The sequence below is a fragment of the Dermacentor silvarum genome, chromosome 7 (assembly GCF_013339745.2).
Source record: "Dermacentor silvarum isolate Dsil-2018 chromosome 7, BIME_Dsil_1.4, whole genome shotgun sequence".
NCBI lineage: Eukaryota > Metazoa > Arthropoda > Arachnida > Ixodida > Ixodidae > Dermacentor > Dermacentor silvarum.
This window is the reverse complement of record NC_051160.1, coordinates 143,064,255-143,084,987: the sequence shown is the minus strand read 5'-3', so window position 1 is coordinate 143,084,987 and position 20,733 is coordinate 143,064,255. Positions and strand designations below refer to the sequence as shown.

The 20,733-nt window shown below is 46.1% G+C and overlaps 2 protein-coding genes across 2 annotated transcripts in view; both read right to left on the bottom strand.

The window, feature by feature from the left end:
• Positions 1-20,653, bottom strand: part of LOC125946477 (translation initiation factor IF-2-like) — a 104,893-nt gene extending 84,240 nt beyond the window's left edge. The window contains exons 1-2 of the mRNA XM_049669984.1: positions 20,364-20,653; positions 15,044-15,203 (exon numbers count right to left, since the gene is read on the bottom strand). Of these exons, the coding sequence (XP_049525941.1) occupies positions 15,044-15,203; positions 20,364-20,561 (358 nt within the window). The 5' untranslated portion in view covers positions 20,562-20,653. The remainder of the gene's footprint in view (positions 1-15,043; positions 15,204-20,363) is intronic.
• The window catches only part of LOC125946473 (uncharacterized), a 301,867-nt gene that overhangs the window by 262,617 nt on the left and 18,517 nt on the right, over positions 1-20,733 (bottom strand). The window lies entirely within an intron of this gene.

Here is a 20,733-nt window from a genome sequence, read left to right as displayed (position 1 = left end):
CCCACCTTCGATGATGATGATGGAGCAGCACTTGCTGCTGCCATCAGGGGAGCGGGCGGAGTGATTACCGGACCACTGACAGTGACCGCGGTAGACTCCCGAGGCACTTGTGACGCTGCCCCCCTTCGCGCCACCTCGGAAAAGCTGGGGTGATCTAAGTATGAAAGGCGTTTCCTTGCTTCGTGAAATGTTATATTTTCTTTGACCTTCAATGCAATGATTTCCTTTTCTTTCTTCCATTTAGGGCACGTCCTAGAGTAGGCTGGATGGCTTCCATCACAGTTCACACAATGTGGAGATGAGTCGCAAGTGTCTGATGGATGATCATTGGAGCTGCATTTCGCACAAGTCTGCCTTCCTCGACAAGTCTGAGATCCGTGCCCATACCTCTGGCACTTGAAGCACCGTCGAGGATTTGGGATGTACGGCCTCACACGGACTTTGATGTAGCCTGCTTCTAGCGTACTAGGGAGCACGCTAGTTCCAAAGGTTACTACAATGTGCTTTGTTCGGAGTTGTTCATTATTCCGGCGGATAAGGATTCTCTGTACTTTGATGACATTTTGGTCCTGAAAACCTTCAAGCAGCTCTTCGTCACTAAGGTCCAAGAAATCGTCTTCCGAAATTACTCCACGGCTCGTGTTCATGGTTCGATGTACCGACACAGTGACTGCTACATCGCCAATGCATTTCAAGTCATTCAATTTCTCAAATTGTATTTTGTCTTTTAATTCAAGGAGCAGGCCTCCATTGGTCATCTTTGTGGCTTTGTAGCCAGGTCCTATCGTGTTTGCGAGGCATTTCGCCACCATGAAAGGGGAAAATTTACGCACGCTCGTGTTGCTTTCACTGTGGATGACATAGTACTTAGGAAAGAGTTCTTCGTTGTTTTTCAAAAACAATTGAAAAGTAGCATCGGTGCGCCCTCTTTTCAGAGAGCGATTAAGGGAAAGCGGTTTATGGGAAGCCATAATATAGGGGTCATGAGTTCGGCAGCAGCGCCAACCGCCCACCACCGAGCCCAACAAGGGGACGGAGCAAATCTTGCGAGCAAGACAAGCCCTCGCCAGTTGTACGGTGCTACTATAACCCAATCTGGAGTACCCAAGGCTGGCCACCCACACAAGGTTAACCCTCGCTGCCTGGAAAGTCGGAAGTAAATAGAAGAGAGGAGAAGACAGGAAAGATTGAAAGGAAGAGAGAAAGACGCAGATTGGAGAGGGGGACAGGAAAAGGCAACTACCGATCTCCCCCGGGCGGGTCAGTCCGGGGGTGCCGTCTACGTGAAGCAGAGGCCAAAGGGGCGTGTTGCCTCCGCCGAGGGGCCTTAAAGGTCCAAACACTCAGCGTTGGCTCAACCCCCAGGATCCCCTTTTCCCCGGACACGGCTAAGCCGCGCACGGTTAGACGCGGGAGGGTCCAACCCTCGTGTGCTCGGGTACGTGGTGGCGCAACTCACCAAACGCCTGCTTGCGCAGACGCCCCTGCGGGGTCCTCTCTGCTTCTACCTCGGGGCACTCGAGAAGAACATGGAGGACTGTAAGACTATCGCCACACTTTGTACATGTCGGAGGATCGCTTCCATTCAGTAGGAAAGAGTGAGTGCCGTAAGTATGCCCTATTCTTAATCTACAAAGAAGCACTTCTTTGTGTCTTGCTGTTCTCGCAGATATCCAGTTCCCTAATTTTGGTTTTATGATGTGCAGCTTATTTAATACTTCGGTATCCCACTGGCTTTGCCAATACTTCCTCAACTGATGTCGTATGAAGGGTTTGAGGTCTGCGACTCCTATGGGCTTATTTATATCCGTGTCACTAACGGCAACTGACGTGGCATTTTCGTCGGCAGCTTCATTGCCTTTAATACCTCTGTGACCCGGTACCCAGCAAATGACAATGACTTGGTTGCACATGTACGCTGCACATAACAATGAGTACAGTTCATTAAAAACAGGGTTCTTATGTTTTTGTAAGCTCATTAAGCCTCTAACGACGCTCAATGAATCCGTGAACACAATAGCTTTAGCGGTATGTGTCTCCTTTATATGTTTTACGGCCGTGAGTATGGCGAATGCTTCTGCAGTGAATATACTGGTGTGTGGATTTAATGCACCCGATTTTAAAAACGATGCTCCCAGAGCTGCATAAGCCAAACCAGAAGGTGACTTTGAAGCATCTGTGTAAAATTCTTCGCAGCAGTATTTCGCTTGAAGTTCGAGGAAGCGAGAACGTATACGCGCTTCAGGTGCTTGTTTTGATACTTGTAGAAAAGAGATGTCACACTCGATGGTCTGCCATTCCCAGGGTGCTGGAAAGCGAGTGGGGGCCATTAGTAAGCTTTCTCTAAGTGGGACACCCGTTTCCTCTGCCATTGCTTCCAAACGCAGGAACAGAGGAGTCCTCAAAGCTGGGCGGTTACGAGAAAGCCTGGCAGTGGATTCGTCGTAAGTAATTGAGTGACATGGGTGTTCAACATTTGATTCTACCTTCAGGAAGTACGCGAAAGCTAAATAGGTCCTTTGGAGATGTAGGGACCGTTCATTGGACTCAACATACAGGCTTTTTACAGGACTAGTCCTGAAGGCACCTGTAGCCAGGCGGATACCCAGATGGTGAACAGGATCGAGAATCTTTAAAGCACTAGGCGCAGCAGAGTGATAAACTACTGCGCCGTAGTCAAGGCGCGATCGTATCAGACTCTTATACAAGTTCAAGAGGCATCGCCTGTCACTTCCCCAGGATGTGCGTGACAGAAGCTTCAGTAGATTCATTGTTTTGAGACATTTCTCTTTAAGATGTTTCAGGTGAGGGATAAAAGTGAGTTTAGAATCAAAGATTATACCTAAAAATTTATGCTCAGAGCTTACAGATAGACGTTCTGCATTCAGAGAAATATCGGGATCCGGTAATATTCCTCTCTTGTTTGAGAAAAGCATGCAGGTACTTTTCTGTGGGTTTAGACTAAACCCATTCTCATCCGCCCACTTACATAGTTTGTTTAGGCAAATCTGTACTTGTAGCTCGCAGATTGCCAGATTACATGATTTGAATCCAATCTGCACATCGTCCACATATACCGAATAAAACATTGTGCGCGGTATAACGGTGTGCAAAGAATTCATTTTGACGATGAAGAGAGTACAGCTGAGTACCCCACCTTGAGGTATACCTGTCTCCTGAGTGAATGACCGTGACAGGACGTTGCCAACTCTGACACGAAATGTTCTTGCAAAGCTAATTTTCGATAAATTAGCTCAGCAAGTTACCGCGGATACCCATTCCAGACAAATCTCAGAGAATTCCAAAGCGCCACGTAGTATCGTAGGCCTTCTCCATGTCAAGAAATACTGATAGGAAAAGTTGCTTGTGTATGAAGGCATCCCGGATGTTCGCCTCCATATGGACAAGATGGTCTATAGTAGATAGATCTACCTTCCCTGAATCCACATTGCAGAGGATCTAGTATTTTGTTATTATTGCGATAGCAATTATATGGACACTCAAAAGCAGATTTCTGCCGTCGGCGTCGCCGTCGCCGTGAGGTTCCGTATGACGTCATTTGGAGAAGAAATCGTCGCCGCGCGCCGAACGCTGTATGTGCGAGTGAAATGGCGCGAGGGGCGCGTCTTTCACGGGGAGTGAACGCACGGCGGAGAACAAACGCGCGTTCTGCGCCGTGCTCGCTTAAGGGCTGCAGAAGTAGGCGTCTCTGTTCTCCTTCACAATCACCATGTATGTAGAGCAAACGCGCCTTCTTCCGACGAGCGAGAGGCCGTGGGGGAGGGGGAGGGAAGGGAGGCGACGTTTAGCTGCGGAACGCAGTGCCTATTTATATCAGAGGCTCCGGCAACAGTCACCAACGCCGCACGCATATTGAGCGAACGCGGGCAAAACGCCGATGGCGTCGACAACAGTTCTGCGTGTTGCCGATGCTGCAGCATGTCCAAATTTATACAGCTGATAAAGCTAATGTCATTATTCCGTATAGCTCTCTACAAGTTTGCTATCGCAATTGATGCTTCGCCTTTCAGGTGAAACTGCGACAACTTTTTTTCAATATAATGAATCAAGCGTCGCTTTACCATTTTTTCAAAGAGTTTGCACAAACAGCTTGTCAACGCTATGGGTCTGTAGCTGACGGCTAAAGAAGGGTCCTTGTTCTCTTTGAGAATTGGGATTACGATGGCTTGTTTTCAAGCGGACGGGATGTGACCTGTAGACCACATGGCATTAAAAAGCGACATGAGTGTTTTGTGAGTTTCATGGTTTAAGTGATTAATCATGTCATATACTATTCCATCGGCTCCTGGCGCAGACTTGTTGCAACATTTCAGTGCAGCCTAAAATTCAGCCATGCTAAATGGGCGATTGTAAGGTTCCTTTTGCGTGCTTTTCCGATCTAAGGGCAGTTGCTCTGCTTGTAGTTGATATCTTAAGAATGTGTCGGAATAGTGGGATGAACTGGAAACGTGTTCGAAGTGTGCACCGTAGATAATCAGCTTGTGATCTGTGAGGGTACCTCCCTGGATATTTACTAGCGGCAGAGGATGAGTTTGTCGGCCTTTTAATTTGTTTACTCTGTTCCATGCTTTTCTTTCGTCTGTATAAGAATTGATGCTACCGATGTATTTTTGCCAACTTTCCCGTTTTGCACGGCGGCGTGTTCTTCTTCCTTGTGACTTAATCCGTTTGAAATTAATGAGGTTTTCTGTGGTGGGGGAGTTATGTAGGAGATTCCAAGCCTTGTTCTGCTTCTTCCGCGCTTCCTTACACTCCTCATTCCACCATGGTATACGCCATTTCGAAGGTGTCCCGTTTGTTTGGGGAATGCATATTGATGCAGCATCAATTACAAACGCTGTAAAGTATGCTACTGCATCGTCAATGCCAAGTGCACGGATATTGTCCCAGGGAAAATGTGTTATTTGACGAAACTGCGTCCAGTCAGCTGAATCGACTTTCCATCGAGGGACGTATGTACGGCATTCATCCTGCTTTGTAAGGTTTAAAGCGATGATGATGATGATATATGTTGTTTTGTGGCGCAAGGGCCAGCTATGGCCAAAGAGCGCCAAGACGTGGTGTACTTACTGAATGAGCAATGGTATGATCAATGACAGTGGATAGGTGTAGGGTGGCTGTAAAGGGGCCTAAAATCCTGCGCACTAAAGGTGCGTAAAAGACAAAAATACTAAGATCATGACAATGACGTGATAGGGGCGCAATGAATATAATATAGTATAAAAAGTTGTAAGAGATACAAGGCACTACTGCCTCACAGGGATCCTTAGAAGCAAGGGCCTGGAGGAGAGTGCATTTCGAATATGCTGTCGCAGCAGCGTCCTCTGAAAGAGGATGCCACTACGAATCTCTCGGGCGAAAAACTTGCAAAATGTCGAGGTCGTTTAAAAAGGCTAAAACTGAATCGTGCGGAAATATCGGGTCATTATGTAAAACATCGCTGGGTGAAGGGGTATATTCTCTTTATAGGTTAGAAGAAAGTGCTTTTTTCTTTCAGGTTCTATTAGTGGACACTGTACTAGGATGTGAAGTACAGTAAATGCTTCCCCACATCTAGTACAGGTTGGGGGTTCGCCTCCAGACAACAGGTAATTATGCGTGCTGTAAGTGTGTCCTATTCTGAGCTTACAGAATAGGACATCATTTCTTCTAGATTTCGTGGTCGATGGCCAGTTTCCGAAATAGGGCTTAATTAAATGGAGCTTGTTATGAGTCTGGCCGTCCCACAAACGTTGCCCGTGGACTCGAAGTCTCTTACGTAGATATAACTTCATATCGGGTACAGGGACGGGCATGGATGTGTTGCCAGCTTTTGCCTCGATGGATGTGGCAAGCTGGTCTGCCAGTACATTTCCCTCGATGTCTCGGTGCCCTGGCACCCAGCACACCACAACATGCTGCCCAGACGCATAAATACTACATATGAATGAATAAAGCGATACTATTACTGGATTTTTGTGCCTTTTAAGAGGTTTTAAAGCTTTTACTACGCTCAGCGAGTCTGTGTAGATGATTGCTTTTGGTATTTTCGAGTCCTTGATGTGTTTAAGAGCCGACAGTATTGCATAAGCCTCTGCTGTAAAAATGCTCGTTTGTGGGTGCAGGGCGTCGGCATCTGAAAATGATGGGCCAACCGCTGCATAAGAGACGCCAGCATGAGACTTTGATGCATCGGTGTAAAATTCCGGACAGGAGTATTTATGCTGCAGTTCAAGGAAGTGCATTCGAATGTGTGTAACCGGGGCGTGCTTCGTAACATGTAAAAAGGACAAATCACAGTCTACAATCTGCCACTGCCACGGTGAGACCTGCAGAGTGGGTGTCATTAGACGATGTTCAAGGACTGGGACATCCATTTCCTCAGCCAAACTTCTCACACGCAACGAGAAGGGCTGTCTTACTGCAGGCCGGTTATGAAACAGGTGGGAGCTGGACAAATCATTTACAGTGGAATATGTGGGATGCTGACTGTCAGCGTTCACTCTGAGGAAATACATGAAAGCTGTGTAGGTCCTCTGCAAGTGGAGTGACCACTCATTGGATTCCACGTAAAGGCTTTCTACAGGGCTTGTCCTAAAGGCACCTGTAGAGAGGCGAATACCTAGATGGTGGACGGGGTCCAGCATCTTCAACGCGGTTGGGGTGGCTGACTGATAAATTATGGCCCCGTAATCTAAGCGTGTTCGTATGAGGCTTTTATACAAATTTAACAGACACTTCTTGTCACTACCCCATGTAGTGCGTGACAACAGTTTTAAAATATTCATTGTTTGCATGCACTTGTTTTTTAGATGTTTTAGGTGTGGTATGAATGTTAGCTTTGTGTCAAGAATTATGCCTAAGAATTTATGTTCCGTTTTTACAGGTAGATGCTGTCCTTGCAGGTCAATGTCGGGCTCGGGGTGCAGTCCTCTCTTTCTAGAAAAAAGGACGCAGGTGCTCTTTTGCGGATTTATGCAGAACCCATTCTCATCTGCCCATTTAGCCACCTTGTTCAGACCAAGCTGAACTTGCCGCTCACAGATTGCAAGGTTGCACGATTTAAATCCGATCTGTACATCATCGACGTACGTTGAATAAAACATGTTGCATGGGATGCATAGACGCAAGGAATTCATTTTTACAATGAAGAGAGTGCAACTGAGCACCCCACCCTGTGGCACTCCGGTTTCCTGCACGAAAGGTCGTGATAATGCATTGCCAACTCGAACACGGAATGTGCGATTCAGCAGATAACTTTCAATCACATTTAACATATTACCACGTATACCAAAGTGGGAGAGGTCTCTCAGTATTCCGAACCGCCACGTGGTGTCGTATGCTTTTTCCATATCGAGGAAAACAGAAAGGAAGAATTGCTTGTGGACAAAAGCCTCTCGAATTTGAGCCTCTATGCGTATCAGATGGTCAGTGGTAGATCGGCCATCGCGAAACCCATATTGGTATGGGTCAAACAGCTTATTTGATTCTAGAAAATGTATCAGACGGCGGTTTATCATCTTCTCGAAGACTTTGCAGATGCAGCTTGTTAGAGCTATGGGCCGATAACTCGATACGGACGATGGATCCTTGCCTTGCTTCAGGATAGTGATCACTATGGCCTCTTTCCAGGCAGAGGGGATCTCGCCAGAGGTCCATATGGAGTTATACAGACAGAGAAGGGTTTTCTTCGTTTCAGAGGGCAGGTTCTTCAACATTTCATATAGTATGCGGTCAGAGCCTGTGGTTGCAGCAGGCGAGTGATGCATGCAGTTCTGCTAGAGAGAAAGGCAAGTTGTATGGCTCGTTCCCGGTGCTCTTTCGGTCTAGTTTTTCTTTTTCTATTGCTGATTTGTATCTTTTAAACGCTGGAGAATAGTGCGACGAACTGGACACATGTTGAAAATGTGCACCCAGATGGTTCGCTTGGTCCTCCAGGTTGTCTCGCTGCGTGTGTACCAGGGGAGGTGGATGTGTTTGTCGTCCTCTTATTCTATTGACCCTGTTCCAAACCTTGGCCTCATCCGTGTATGAATTGATACTTGATAAGAATTTTTGCCAGCTGTCTCTTCTGGCTTGTCTGCGCGTTCTCCTACCTTGGGACTTAATTTTTTTGAAATTGACAAGGTTTTCAGCAGTAGGAGAATCGCGAAGCTGCCTCCATGCTTTGTTCTGCTGCCTACGCGCGTTCCGGCATTGTTCATTCCACCACGGAACACGGGGTTTGCTAGGAAGTCCAGTTGTTTGGGGAATGCACTTAGATGCTGCATCAATTAGGAACTTAGTAAAATACTCGACGGCACCGTCAATTCCGAGCAAAGACATGTCAGCCCACGAGATCGTACTGGTAAGTGTTTGGAATTTTTCCCAGTTCGCTGCCTCGACCTTCCACCGGGGGGCATGTGGTGGAGATACGTATTGTCTTTGTGCTCTCAGCAGTATTGGGAAATGGTCGCTCCCATAAGTGTTTTTTATAACTTCCCATTCAAGTTCAGGTAGTATGGATGGAGAAGCTATGCTGAGATCTATGGAGGAAAAGGTATTGTTTGCGAGACAATAATATGTAGCTTCTTTTTTGTTTAACAGACAGGCACCGGATGAGAAAAGAAAGTCCTCAATTAGACGGCCTCGTGCATCAATGCGAGAGTCGCCCCACAGACCGCTGTGCGCATTAAAATCGCCAAGAACAAGATAAGGTTCTGGCAATTCGTCTATGAATGACTGAAATTCATGTTTGTTTAGTTGGCAATGTGGGGGTATGTAAAGCGAGCAAATGGTGATGAGTCTGTTTAGGAGAACAAGTCGAACTGCCACTGCTTCGAGGGGCGTTTGTAGCTGCAAACATTGACATGCTATGCTTTTGTGAATTAGAATGGCAACACCGCCTGATGATGCGAGAGCATCATCACGACCTTTACGAAACGTAACATACTGTCGGAGAAAGTTTGTATGTGTCGATTTTAAATGAGTTTCCTGTACACACAGCACTTTTGGATTGTGTTCGTGGAGAAGTTCTTGCACATCATCGAGGTTCCTAAGAAGGCCTCTGATGTTCCATTGTATGATTTGTGTATCCATACTGAAATTAAATAGGTGCTGTGTGTACTATAAAAAAGGAAGTGTTGCCTTAGATTACAGAGCCCTTTCCAGGCCCTGTAACGCGGGATTTGTCCTTTCTGAAGCGGTCGAGGAAACCTCGCCGCTCCTTAGGCGCTTGGTGCGCCGTCGGGATGGGTGTGGTGTCCATTGCTTCTTGTGAAGCGCCGGACACGCGCTCTAGCGAGCGAGAAGTTTCGCGGGAAAGTCTCCCCGCGAAGGACGAGGCATTCGCGCCCACCAGCCCTGAGGTCGATGGGGCTGCCTTTGGGCCTGAGCTGCGCCGGCTGTTGCTAGCGCCAGCAGGGGCCGGTGAGGATGAGGCAGCCTTGACTGCACCCACCGTGGGAGCTGCTGGCGGGCCTGCGGGTTCGCTACGCGTAGCGCAGGCTGCCACCGAGGACTGTTGTTGTGCCGGCAACCCTACGGTAACCGGGCCTGTTTGCTGGTTGGGTGGAGTAGGCTTAGCACCTACCACCCTGGGGGCAGGGGCCACAAGCGACAGCTCACTGCGTGCGGGCTGTGCAGGTGGCCGTAGCCGCTGCGACGCTGCCCCTTGACGCGCCGCATCAGCGTAAGTGGTCGTGTGGAATGGTGAGCACCTTTTGCGTGCTTCCCTGAACGATATGTTTTCACGGACTTTCAGTGTTATAATTTCCCTCTCTTTTTTCCAACTTGGACAAGACCGGGAGTACGCTGGATGCTCAACATCGCAATTAACGCAGTGAGGTGTGGCCTCGCAATTGTCTGAGGCATGACCTTGTACTCCACACTTAGCACAGGTGAGTCGACCACGGCAGCTCTGCGAGCCATGGCCGAATCTTTGACATTGGTAGCAACGCCTAGGGTTTGGTATGTAAGGTCTTACAGCTATCTTTGTGTAGCCTGTCTCAATGGTTTGTGGCAATTCGCTCAGTTCAAAGGTAAGTATCAGATGTTTCGTCGGGATTTGTTTGTTGTCCCGTCTCATAACAATGCACTGCACATTCATGACGTTTTGCTCCTTCCATCCTTCCAATAGAATACGAAAATTACGAGGACATCAATAACCAATTTTGACCGACCTTGCTCATTGAAAGCCCGGACCACGATGCGTTTGCCAAAAATACACTCGGATATTGGGTAGTAACTTGCCGCATCATCTGTGGCTTTCGTTTGTCCTTTTCTTTCCTCTTTAGCTACCTGCTTTTATTTCTTTTTTGAAACGAAGCAAAACCCTCCTTTAATTTTGGGTGCAGAATAATTGTTGCCGCTGTGGAGGCAGTTAAATTACATATTTTCGTACTGATTTCTGCATTATTCCTCTATTATTCTACCTGTATGGTGTTTCGCGACCGCTGCATGGCCCGAGTACATATCACGATGTCTGCAATCATGGTTTTGTTCTTTCCTAGATCATCTGTCTTTCTGTGCGCAAAGCTTACTATGTCCGACTCCGCAACGTGTTTATTTGTCTTGTTTGACGCACAATATACAGTGACGTTTGCTTAAATACGTAGATTTATTGGAAACTTAGACGTACATTTACATATCTTGTTGCGAGGTGTTGTGTATACAAGCAGTGAACATTATTCCTAGCGACTCTTTTTTGCCCTTAGCGAGTTGTATCTTCGCATTTGTATATTCCATTCTGTCTTCGCATTTCTAATGTATATTTTGCAGAACTTCTACTTTTATGTGACTGCCACAGATACGAAGATGAGAGTATTGCCCTTCGGACGGCTTTGGGGCACTTAGACGACAGGTTTTTTACGGAGGAAAATATCTTGGGCGCGTGGCCTCGTGCGTCTGCTATGTGCAGGGCTACAAAGGCGCTGCTGTGTTTTTTGAAGTGCACAAGCCTGTATGACAGCCTGTGACGAAACTGAGCGATGAACGCTTAACTGTAAATGTGCAACGTGTGAACTGTGAACTTCTCTCTTCCTTCTCTTTCAATCCCTTCTCCCCCTTCCCCCGTGCAGGGTAGCCTACCGGGCTCAGCATAGTTAACCTCCTTGCGTTTCCCTTATGACTTCTCTCTCTCTCTCTCTCCTACTTTTTATTTGTACTCACTGTTGCGAGTATAATCTCGGTGTAATTACAATACACGACCGGTAACAGCTGCTCCTGCGCAATCTATTGCAACGAGGGACAGCGTCATTGAGGTTTTTTTCCTGGCCGTTGCATATGTGCAAAAATGTAAACAAGGTTCTTGAATGACGAAGATTCAGCAAAATATTTGTCCTCAACTTATTCATTAGATGGCCTTTACGTTCTTCATATCAGCTGTATACACTGCTTTGGTGGTTTCGAACTGATATAGTTCTAATGTCCGTGTGATATTTTCTTTCCTTATTAAATAGACAAAAAAACGCGGCCGCATTATATCAGTTATTTCTGCCAGAATTTTTAGGACATACGAATGTATTCTTTTTTGAAAAAATACATATTTTACTTGACAGTGCGTAGCGTTCAATAATTCGTTTGCAGCATCTAATATACAATGGCATTGGCAATGCAGTTATTATTCATGTATTTGATCCCTCGACAAATTCTATAAGGAGGCCGCGCTGCAACCTCAGCCCCCCCCCGAACAAAACTTCTGGCTACGCCACTGAGGTTAGCCACACAAGGTTAACCCTTGCCACCGAGAAGATAGGAAGTAAATAGAAGATAAGAGAAGACAGGACAGTAATTTAAGGGTGGTATAAAGAAAAAAGAGCGTGGAGATGAGGACAGGAAAAGGTGACTGCCGATTTCCTCCAGGTGGGTCAGTCTAGAGGTGCCGTCTATGTGAAGCAGAGGCCAAAGAGGTGTGTTGCCTCCGCTGGGGGGCCTTAAAGGTCCAAACACCCGGCATTAACTCAACCTCCAGGATCCCCCTTTCCCCAGACACGGCAAAGCCACGCACAACTACGCGTGGGAGGGTCCAACCCCCGTGTGCTCAGGTACGTGGTGGCGCAACTCACCAAACGCCTGCTGGCGCAGACGCCCCTGCGGGGCTTGTTCAGACCAAGCTGAATCTGCCGCTCACAGACTGCGAGATTGCAGGAGGCGAAACCTATCTGTACATCATCGACGTATGCAGAATAAAACATGTTTCTTGGGATATACAGACGCAAAGAACTCATTTTTACGATAAAGAGAGTGCAACTGAGCGCCCCACCCTGTGGCACTCCAGTTTCCTGCACAAAAGGTCTTGATACAGCATTTCCCACTCGAACACGGAAAGTGCAATTAGATAAATAACTTTCTATGACATTTAACATGTTACCACGTATACCAACGTGCGAGAGGTCTCTAAGTATTCCAAACCGCCACGTGGTATCCTAGGCTTTTTCTATATCAAGGAATACAGAGAGAAAGAACTGTTTATGGACGAAAGGTTCACGAATTTGCGTCTCAATACGTATCAAATGGTCGGCGGTGGATCGACCTTCTCGAAACCCGCATTGGTACGGGTCAAGCAATTTGTTTGATTCGAGAAAATGTATTAGTCGGTGGTTAATCATTTTTTCGAACAGTTTGTAGAGGCAGTCTGTTAGTGCTATAGGGCGGTAACTCGAAGCAGACGATGGGTCCTTGCCCTGCTTCATTATAGGAACGACAAGGGCCTCTTTCCAGGCAGAGGGGATCTTGCCGGAGGTCCATATAGCATTGTATAGGGAGAGAAGATTTTTGTTTCATGAGGAAGGTGTTTCAGCATTTGATAAGCTATGCAGTCAGAGCCTGGCGCAGACTTGTTGCAACAACTAAGTGATGCATACAGCTCAGCGATGCAGAATGGCTGGTTGTATGCCTCGTTTCCGGTACCTTTTCTTTCCAGTTTCTGTTTTTCTATTGTAGCCTTGTGCCTTTTAAATGTTTGGGAATAATGAGATGAGCTGGCCACATGTTCAAAATGTGCTCCCAGGCAGTTTGCTTGGTCTTCCAGACTGTGGCCTTGTGTGTTTACCAATGGGAGTGAATAAGTTTGTAGCCCTTTCATCATATTAACTTTCTTCCAGACTCTGCCCTCGTCTGTATATGAGTTTATGCCTGATAAAAAATTTTTCCAACTTTCTCTCCTGGCCTGTCGGCGCGTTCTTCTGCCCTCCGATATAATTTTCTTAAAATTGACAAGATTTTCCGCAGTTGGGGAGTCGCGTAGCAACCCCCACGCTTTGTTCTGTTTCCTACGAGCGTTCCGACATTCCTCGTTCCACCCCAGGCAGCACGACAGCACTGGGCCAAGCATGGTCCAATGCTCGCAGAAATTGGTACGAACTTTGGCCCAATCCTGGCATCATGGCAAAGTGCAACCCGATCCAAGGTTCACCCACTGTTCGAGCCAAGATTGGCCGTACAGTTTGCCATTGTAGAATCCAATGTTGTTCAAGCATAGAGCCAGTGCACAGCCATCCTGTATCCAGTCTTTCAAGAACGTCCAGTGCTCAGCCATTCTGTATCCAACATGTTTCAAGAACATCCAGTGCTCAGCCATTCTGTATCCAATGTGTTCCAAGAATACCCAGTGCTCAGCCATTCTGTATCCAACGTGTTTCAAGAATACCCAGTGCTCAGCCATTCTGTATCCAACGTGTTTCAAGAATACCCAGTGCTTAGCCATTTTGTACCCAATGAGTTTCAAGAAAATCCGGTGCTCAGCCATTTTGCATCCAGTGTGTTTCAAGCATAGCCTGTACTTAGCCATTCTGTTGCTTGTATGCTAGCTTACTGCCTATACAATTAGTAGCGAAGGAAATGTGATGGAAATAAGTGCGGGAAGGAAACTTCCTGCAGACACACGCAAAGCGTAAACGAAAATATAATTTATTTAGTATACTATTTACAGTACTAATTTACTATTTACAATACAATTCTTGAACTGATGCAGGCATCAGTAGGGGTGCTCAGCTCCAGGGGCAGCAGCAGGAGGAGGGGCAGGAGCGGCAGGGGCTGCAGCAGGTGAAGGAGCAGGGGCAGCAGCAGCCGGACAGGAGGGGCCGACGGTGGACTTGCCAGGGACCTGAGGGCAAGGGTGGGGCAGGGAGAGGGCAGCAGTGGGCAGGCAATGATTCGTGCCCTGAAGGGAGGGATCATCGGGCTGCTCTGCTGCAAACGTTGCTGTGAAACGCCTCTTCCTGCCACCACCACTGTCCACAGACCCTGGCAACCACTTAATGAAGTCCTGTGCTTGTGTCAGGTCGACCCCCCCCCCCTTTTCGCACAGATGACATCTGCACACAAACATGCAAAGACCACAATTAGTACATACAGCATGCACCGTAAAGATCACCCACAATAGAGCAGGCAAACACATTCAACAAAAGAAAACCTTCAAGAGACTTAGTGAAATAAGTTGCTAAGTCTTAAGCACACAGTTTATCTGACAGAATTTGCAACCGCAGCCAACCTTATTGAATCCGAGGTTCACAGCATGCTCAGCGGCGAAATGCAGGATACGCAAAGTAATTCTGCGGATAATTAAATGCTATCGCCTTCCCCGCCATGAAAACTCTTGATACATTTACAGGATTTTGATCCCTGTTGCCTTCGTTGACATTCTTGTTTTTTCACCCTAACATAGCGTTAACGTTATCAGTGATGATCACACCATGTCTTTACTAACCGAGACATAGTCAACTGTCTCACCCGCTGATGCTAAACGTGTAAGCTGCCTGGTGTGATGCAATTCATCGACATGCTCGTCAAGCAATTCACCTAAGCTGCCATTGGTGCTAGTGCAGAGCACACTTTCGCAATTTCTGCAAGGGCAGTGGTGACCGAGTATGTGGCTTTCATTGTAAAAAATGAAATCAGCCAACAGGGACGCCCAAATTTCTTCGTTGTAGAAGTTGACAATTTATATGAAAGACACGATTTTGGCAAGGACAACCTCTTGTTATGCAAGCCATTTCGCTGTAGAGGAGTTCGGCTGTACACACAATACTTCAACAATGCAAAAGGATGACTGAGGAAGCTTTACCTGTGACTATCCGGCATAACTTCAAATTGATGAATGCCCTCTTCCCCTTCCTGCTATGAAGGCTGTAAAGCACTTGGACGGGGTGCGCCATTACAGCCTTCCTGGCATACGATGCCACCTCGCGCAGTGACTTCCCTCCTATTTGCAGGAGGTGCTTGCGCTGCAAAAGACAAAAATTGCCAGAGATGTGGAAATGAGCATTGTATGCGGCAATGTTTTCAAGTTGAAAAATCTACCCAATACTACCAGAATATAATTTATTGCCAAGTGAAGTGAATTTTTAGCTGAGTGCAAAGCAAAACATTTTTGCTGAAAGAGGTTTGTGACGCAATGCCCTTTAATTGTAAATGTGCTCTACAACACCTTAGCGTTACTGGAATAAACACAAACACGAAGTGCATCAGTTCTTGTCTGTTCTGTGCATTTCATGTTTGTGTTTCATAACCCTTAGCACAGTAACTATGTTTCATAGTAACTACCTCTCCAAGCTTTCACTATCACTTGTAAGCGCACCAACTCTACTCCTATGCAAATTCCCAATGCATAATTAGGGGATGTGACATTAGAGTGCAGGAAAGCCAGAGCTACATACGTGTGGCACAAAACAGCTTAAAGGCATACTGACATGATATTTTCAGACCTTCACATTTTGAGTTAAAGCGACTGACAACCAGTTTTTAAAGACGTAGTTTTGTGGTAACCAAAAGTTGACCCTCAGCAATGTTTGCACCTGCAGCTTCGCAAATTGTGAAAGCAGCCTATCATTCTGCTTCACAGGAGTGAGTGCAACTGCAGTTAACTGCCTACATTTTGGCCTTTTCAACCACTTTTGAATATATAAAGCTGGTACAATAAGTTTGCATTGTCGTACAGACCTTCTTACATTTGTACAGCGTTTTCCCCCCAAATACACACCTACATCATGGCTGCCTGGCCCCCGTTATCATTATTCTGTCGATAGACTTACCAAGCCAACTCATCAAAAACAAAGGCAGTGCCACTTTCACTACAAACGAAGGCTTATCAGCATATTGTAAGGTGAAAAAATAACAGAAAAATGTGGACTGCATTTCAATACTAATAAGAATACCATGAAACCCATACAATAATAGAAAGCCATGTGATAGGCCTCTTATTCATGGTAAATAAGGAACAGTGTCCTGAAAGCGTAGGGAGACGTAGACACACCCCAAGTGCGGACTTTCAACTGGTAAGTTTATTGAATGAACGAGTTCATGAACAGTTGAACTGCACATACACCTGGAAGGCAGTGAACAATTTATGACATGCATTCGTGGTTAGATCAGGTGATAATAAACAATAATGAATTAACAAAAATAAAAACCATCGCGCTGCTCCACTGTCAACGATTTGCGTGGTCTAAAAAGGAAATTTCTTCTAAGAAGACTATTGCAGGCTGACTAATGCAACCTGGTCCTGCTTTCTGTATTCTATAGGCCTCGCAAATTTCATGCGTCAATTGGTCTGTGAGGCGAAAAAGAATCTCGGTCCGACAGAATTCTGCAGTGCACTCTCAGTCATGGCAATGCATTGCGAAATACAAGGCGCAAACAGTGCATTTTGGTGCTCCCTGAGGCCCACGTTTACACACTGCCCCGATTGTCCCACGTACACTCGGCCACAGGTGAGGGGGATCCTGTACACGATTGCAGTGGCGCAAGGCAAACACACATGTTAGTGTGCCTTACAAGGCAGACGCTACCTACTTTCTTTCTGGCTGAAAAGAACAAAACAAATCTATGCCATGCCACGATCCCCCCCTTCAACCTGTGCGAACGCTAGTGGATGTATGGCTAACGGCTTGCTTCTTGGTGCCGCATCTTTACTCTCCAAACTTTACTCTTCGCACAAGCTTTCCTTAAGACGCCAATAGCATGCTGTCTTGTGGAAAGTTTGTGCAAGAATTGAATCATGCTATGGACACTAGCGTTCGCACAGGTTGAAACAAAAATAGGGGGGGGGGGATCGTGGCATGGCATAGATTTTTTTTTCAGCCAGAAAGTGGGTAGCATCTGCACAGCAGTTACAAAATGTGTGGAGAAAGGTGCAAATGCAAAAAAAGTCTGCCCTGTAAGGCACACTAATATGCGCGTGCCTTGCGCCACTGCAATCGTGTACAGCATCCCCCTCACCTGTGGCCGAGTGTACGTGGGACAATCAGGGCGGTGTGTAAACGTGCGCCTCAGTGAGCACCAAAATGCACTGTTTGCGCCTCGCTTTTGGCAATTCGGGTGCACTGCAGAATTCTCTCAGACCGAGAAGCTTTTTCGCCACACAGACCAATTGACTCATGAAATTTGCGAGGCCTATAGAATACAGAAAGCAGGACCAGGTTGCATTAGTCAGCCTACAATAGTCTTCCAAGAAAGAGAAATTTCCTTTTTAGACCCCGCAAATCGTTGACAGCCGAGCAGTGTGATGTTTTTTTTTAATTCAGTCTTGTTTAGTATCACCTCATCTAACCACGAGTGCATGTCATGAATTGTTCACTGCCTTGCAAGTGCATGCACAGCTCAAGTGTTCATAAACTCGTTCATTCAATAAGTTTTCCAGCTGAAAGTCAGCACTTGTGGTGTGTCAAGTCTCCCTTCGTCTACGTTTTCAGTGCGCTGTTCCTTATTTACCATGAATCAATACCAAGTTGTTCCAGTTTGCCCTCCTCTTCAGGCCACTTATGCATCTTCATGTTTTTGCCATGTGGCGCGCCAAGGGTCATTTTTCACAACTTTTGGGGAAGAATTAAAAATATAAATCCCCATTTAATGAGAAAAACATGGCTTATTTTAACCAGTAGGATAGGTCATTTTTGCACAAGCGGTTTTCTCAATTCATGTTCCGAGCAGTTGTCTGTCCCTTTACGTGAAGCTTCCGGACTCTAAAACCCCAGAAATATACTAGCAAACCCCAGAGTGCACTAAATACCTCATTTATACTAGTTTTTCTACAGCCAGGTTTCGTTTAGCTTTCTCCCTCTCATAACATCATGGCACAGAAGGCAACCACGTAAGACATCGGAAGGTTTGACACTTGCTTCGACTTGCTTGTCGAAAGGATGTTTTGGCTTCTACACAGAAGCCTTGTTCACTACACAGAAGCCTTGTTCACTGACTATTATTGATTTCATTTAGCTACAACAGGCATATGGCCAACGACTATGTCAGTGAACAAGTCTTCATGGGGAAGGCAGAACATATAACCCCTTCAACAACACTATTTTGGTCTGCATTACATTCATTGTGGGTTTAAACTGGGTGGGAAAAAGCCTGTCAAAAAACAAAACGGATGGCAACCAAGGTGAAAAAACATTAAACAATGCTATTTCCCCTTCACGGGAGCCATGTTCTCTCTATGGCCAGCATCTGTTTTTGCCATGAATGTTCAATGCAATGGTTCGAGCTGTTCGCAATTTGACCAACTTTCCCAACCCTTGTCATTACGGCATGGAAAATGGGGCACCCCCATTACAATACCGTATTTACTCGAATAACGAACGCACTTTTTTCCTTTGAAAATATGCGCAAGTTGGGGGGGGGGGGTGCGTTTATTATGCAGGGTAAAATTTTGAATGATTTGTTTTGAATGATTTGTTTGAACGAAAGCCGCATTTCGTCCGCAAGGCGAACCATCGATTGCGATAGCAAATGCGCAGAGAGCTATACAAAGTAAGGATAGTAGTTCTATCACCCGTATAAACTTCCAAAGTAATTTAACCAGCATGGTGTCAGCGCGCACAGGCAAACATGAACCAATCACACTCGATGACCGCGGATACTCACAGTCGAAATGCTGGTGTGAGGAAGCGCTGCAGCAACAGCGAGCGAAGTGACATTCATGCCATGTATCACTTCAACGCAAACTGAGCGGCGATAACGGAGTACGCTCAAAAGTATAAGCTGCCGTCGCACCTAGACTCAGCCTCCGACGCAGATCGTTTTCAAGATAGGGCACGTCCGGCCCCGTGCAATGTGCAGTTGCTGTGCCGCCTCCCTCCCCTCCCAACGGCGCCATGCACACGACGAATTACGGCGCGTTTCTTACCCGCTTTCTTCCCTCCAACGCGGGATAAAGCCGCGATCATTGGCGCCGACTTCAAAAATGCACCTGGAGTGTCCATATGATGCTACCGCTATAAAAGTAGGAGACACACGTACAATTCAGCGTCTGATACAATCGTACCCACTGAATGCCATATCGGACGCCGCATCGTACTGTGTCTCTCCTACTTCACGGCAGCAAGTTCAGGGTGTGTTTATTTCGCGGGAGAAAAAAAATTTTGAAATTTTGACGACGAAAGTTGGGGGTGCGTTCATTATGCGAGCGTGTCCATTACATAAGTAAATAGGGTATTTCACTTATTCAATATGAAGGGCATAAATTCTCTTACATAATGTAGAATAGTGGTAGATAAAACAAAGCACAGAAAAATCAGAGTAGTGGAATAAAAAGTAACAGGGGCCACAGGGTATGTGGGTTTACATTCTTAAAGTAACTGCTAGTGCTCTAGAAAATGCTTTGAACCATTGCATGAAACTGGATAGTTTAGGAGTTTGTTTCATGTGCTTGTAGCACAAGAAAAAAAATGTTAGTGCAATGAGGCGATTCGACAACAGGTACACTAGACTTGCTGCAAATGTGGTTTTCATTACATATCCGACTGCAATGCAATTTTCAAACTCTATTATTTAGAAAACAAAACTGTAGATTAAAATGAGGTAAATACAGTATATACAGAACATCATTGCACCCCTTTTCCTGTACTGTGTCCCACTTGTTTGCACTGCTATTTATCATTCACGATGTGCCAACTCGTCTAACAAAAAGAATTTATTCACAAGTGCTCTACATTGTGTCCTTCTATAGAAAGCTGCCACAGTTTGCATTTTATATCAGCAATAGATTTTTATTAACTTAACGATTTACTCCTGCTTCATGAATGTATCTCTACGGAGAGCTGTTGGAAATCACCGATTCAGCAAGCCACTATGGCAGCTCAGTGCCTATGGCGTTGCGGTGCTGAGCTCGAGGTGAAAGATTTGATTCTGGCAGTCAGGGTCACATTTCGATGAGGTCTCATTGCAAGAACACTAGTGTACGCTTAGATGCATGTTAAAGAAACTAAGGTCCAGTCCAAATATGTCATTAGAAACTATACAGCAGGGAACAAATTATTTCCATGAACTCTTTAGTGTGTGCAATGCAAAGTTCCTTCACATAGAACCCACACCATGTTTCATGAAACAGCACAGAACTTCCACATGTTACATAGCCTCATAATTACAAATAAAAGGGCAGTACAAACCAAGGTGGCAGCCACAGCCTCATCCCGCACGGCTGCCTCTAATTCTTTAATATTGTCGGCAGGTAGCCGAGGAAGAACTGGAGGCACCGTCGACAAGGCAGGCTGAGACACTGCACGGGTCTTGTTAAGAGGCTCAGTTTCATCCAGCCTCTCAGACACGACCCGTACTTCATGCCTCAGCTGCACCCGCAGCAGCATCGCTGAAATACAAAAATATTTACTTCCCAGCAGAAGCGGTAGATTTATGGCATATTTGGTTGTTTCAGAGCACTCTGGTAAATGCAAAGTATCAGGATTTGTACAGGTCTCGGTGACAAACATTCATAGGTATTTAAAGACTTTCAAGGGTACCTCCAGCAATAGAAGGAGA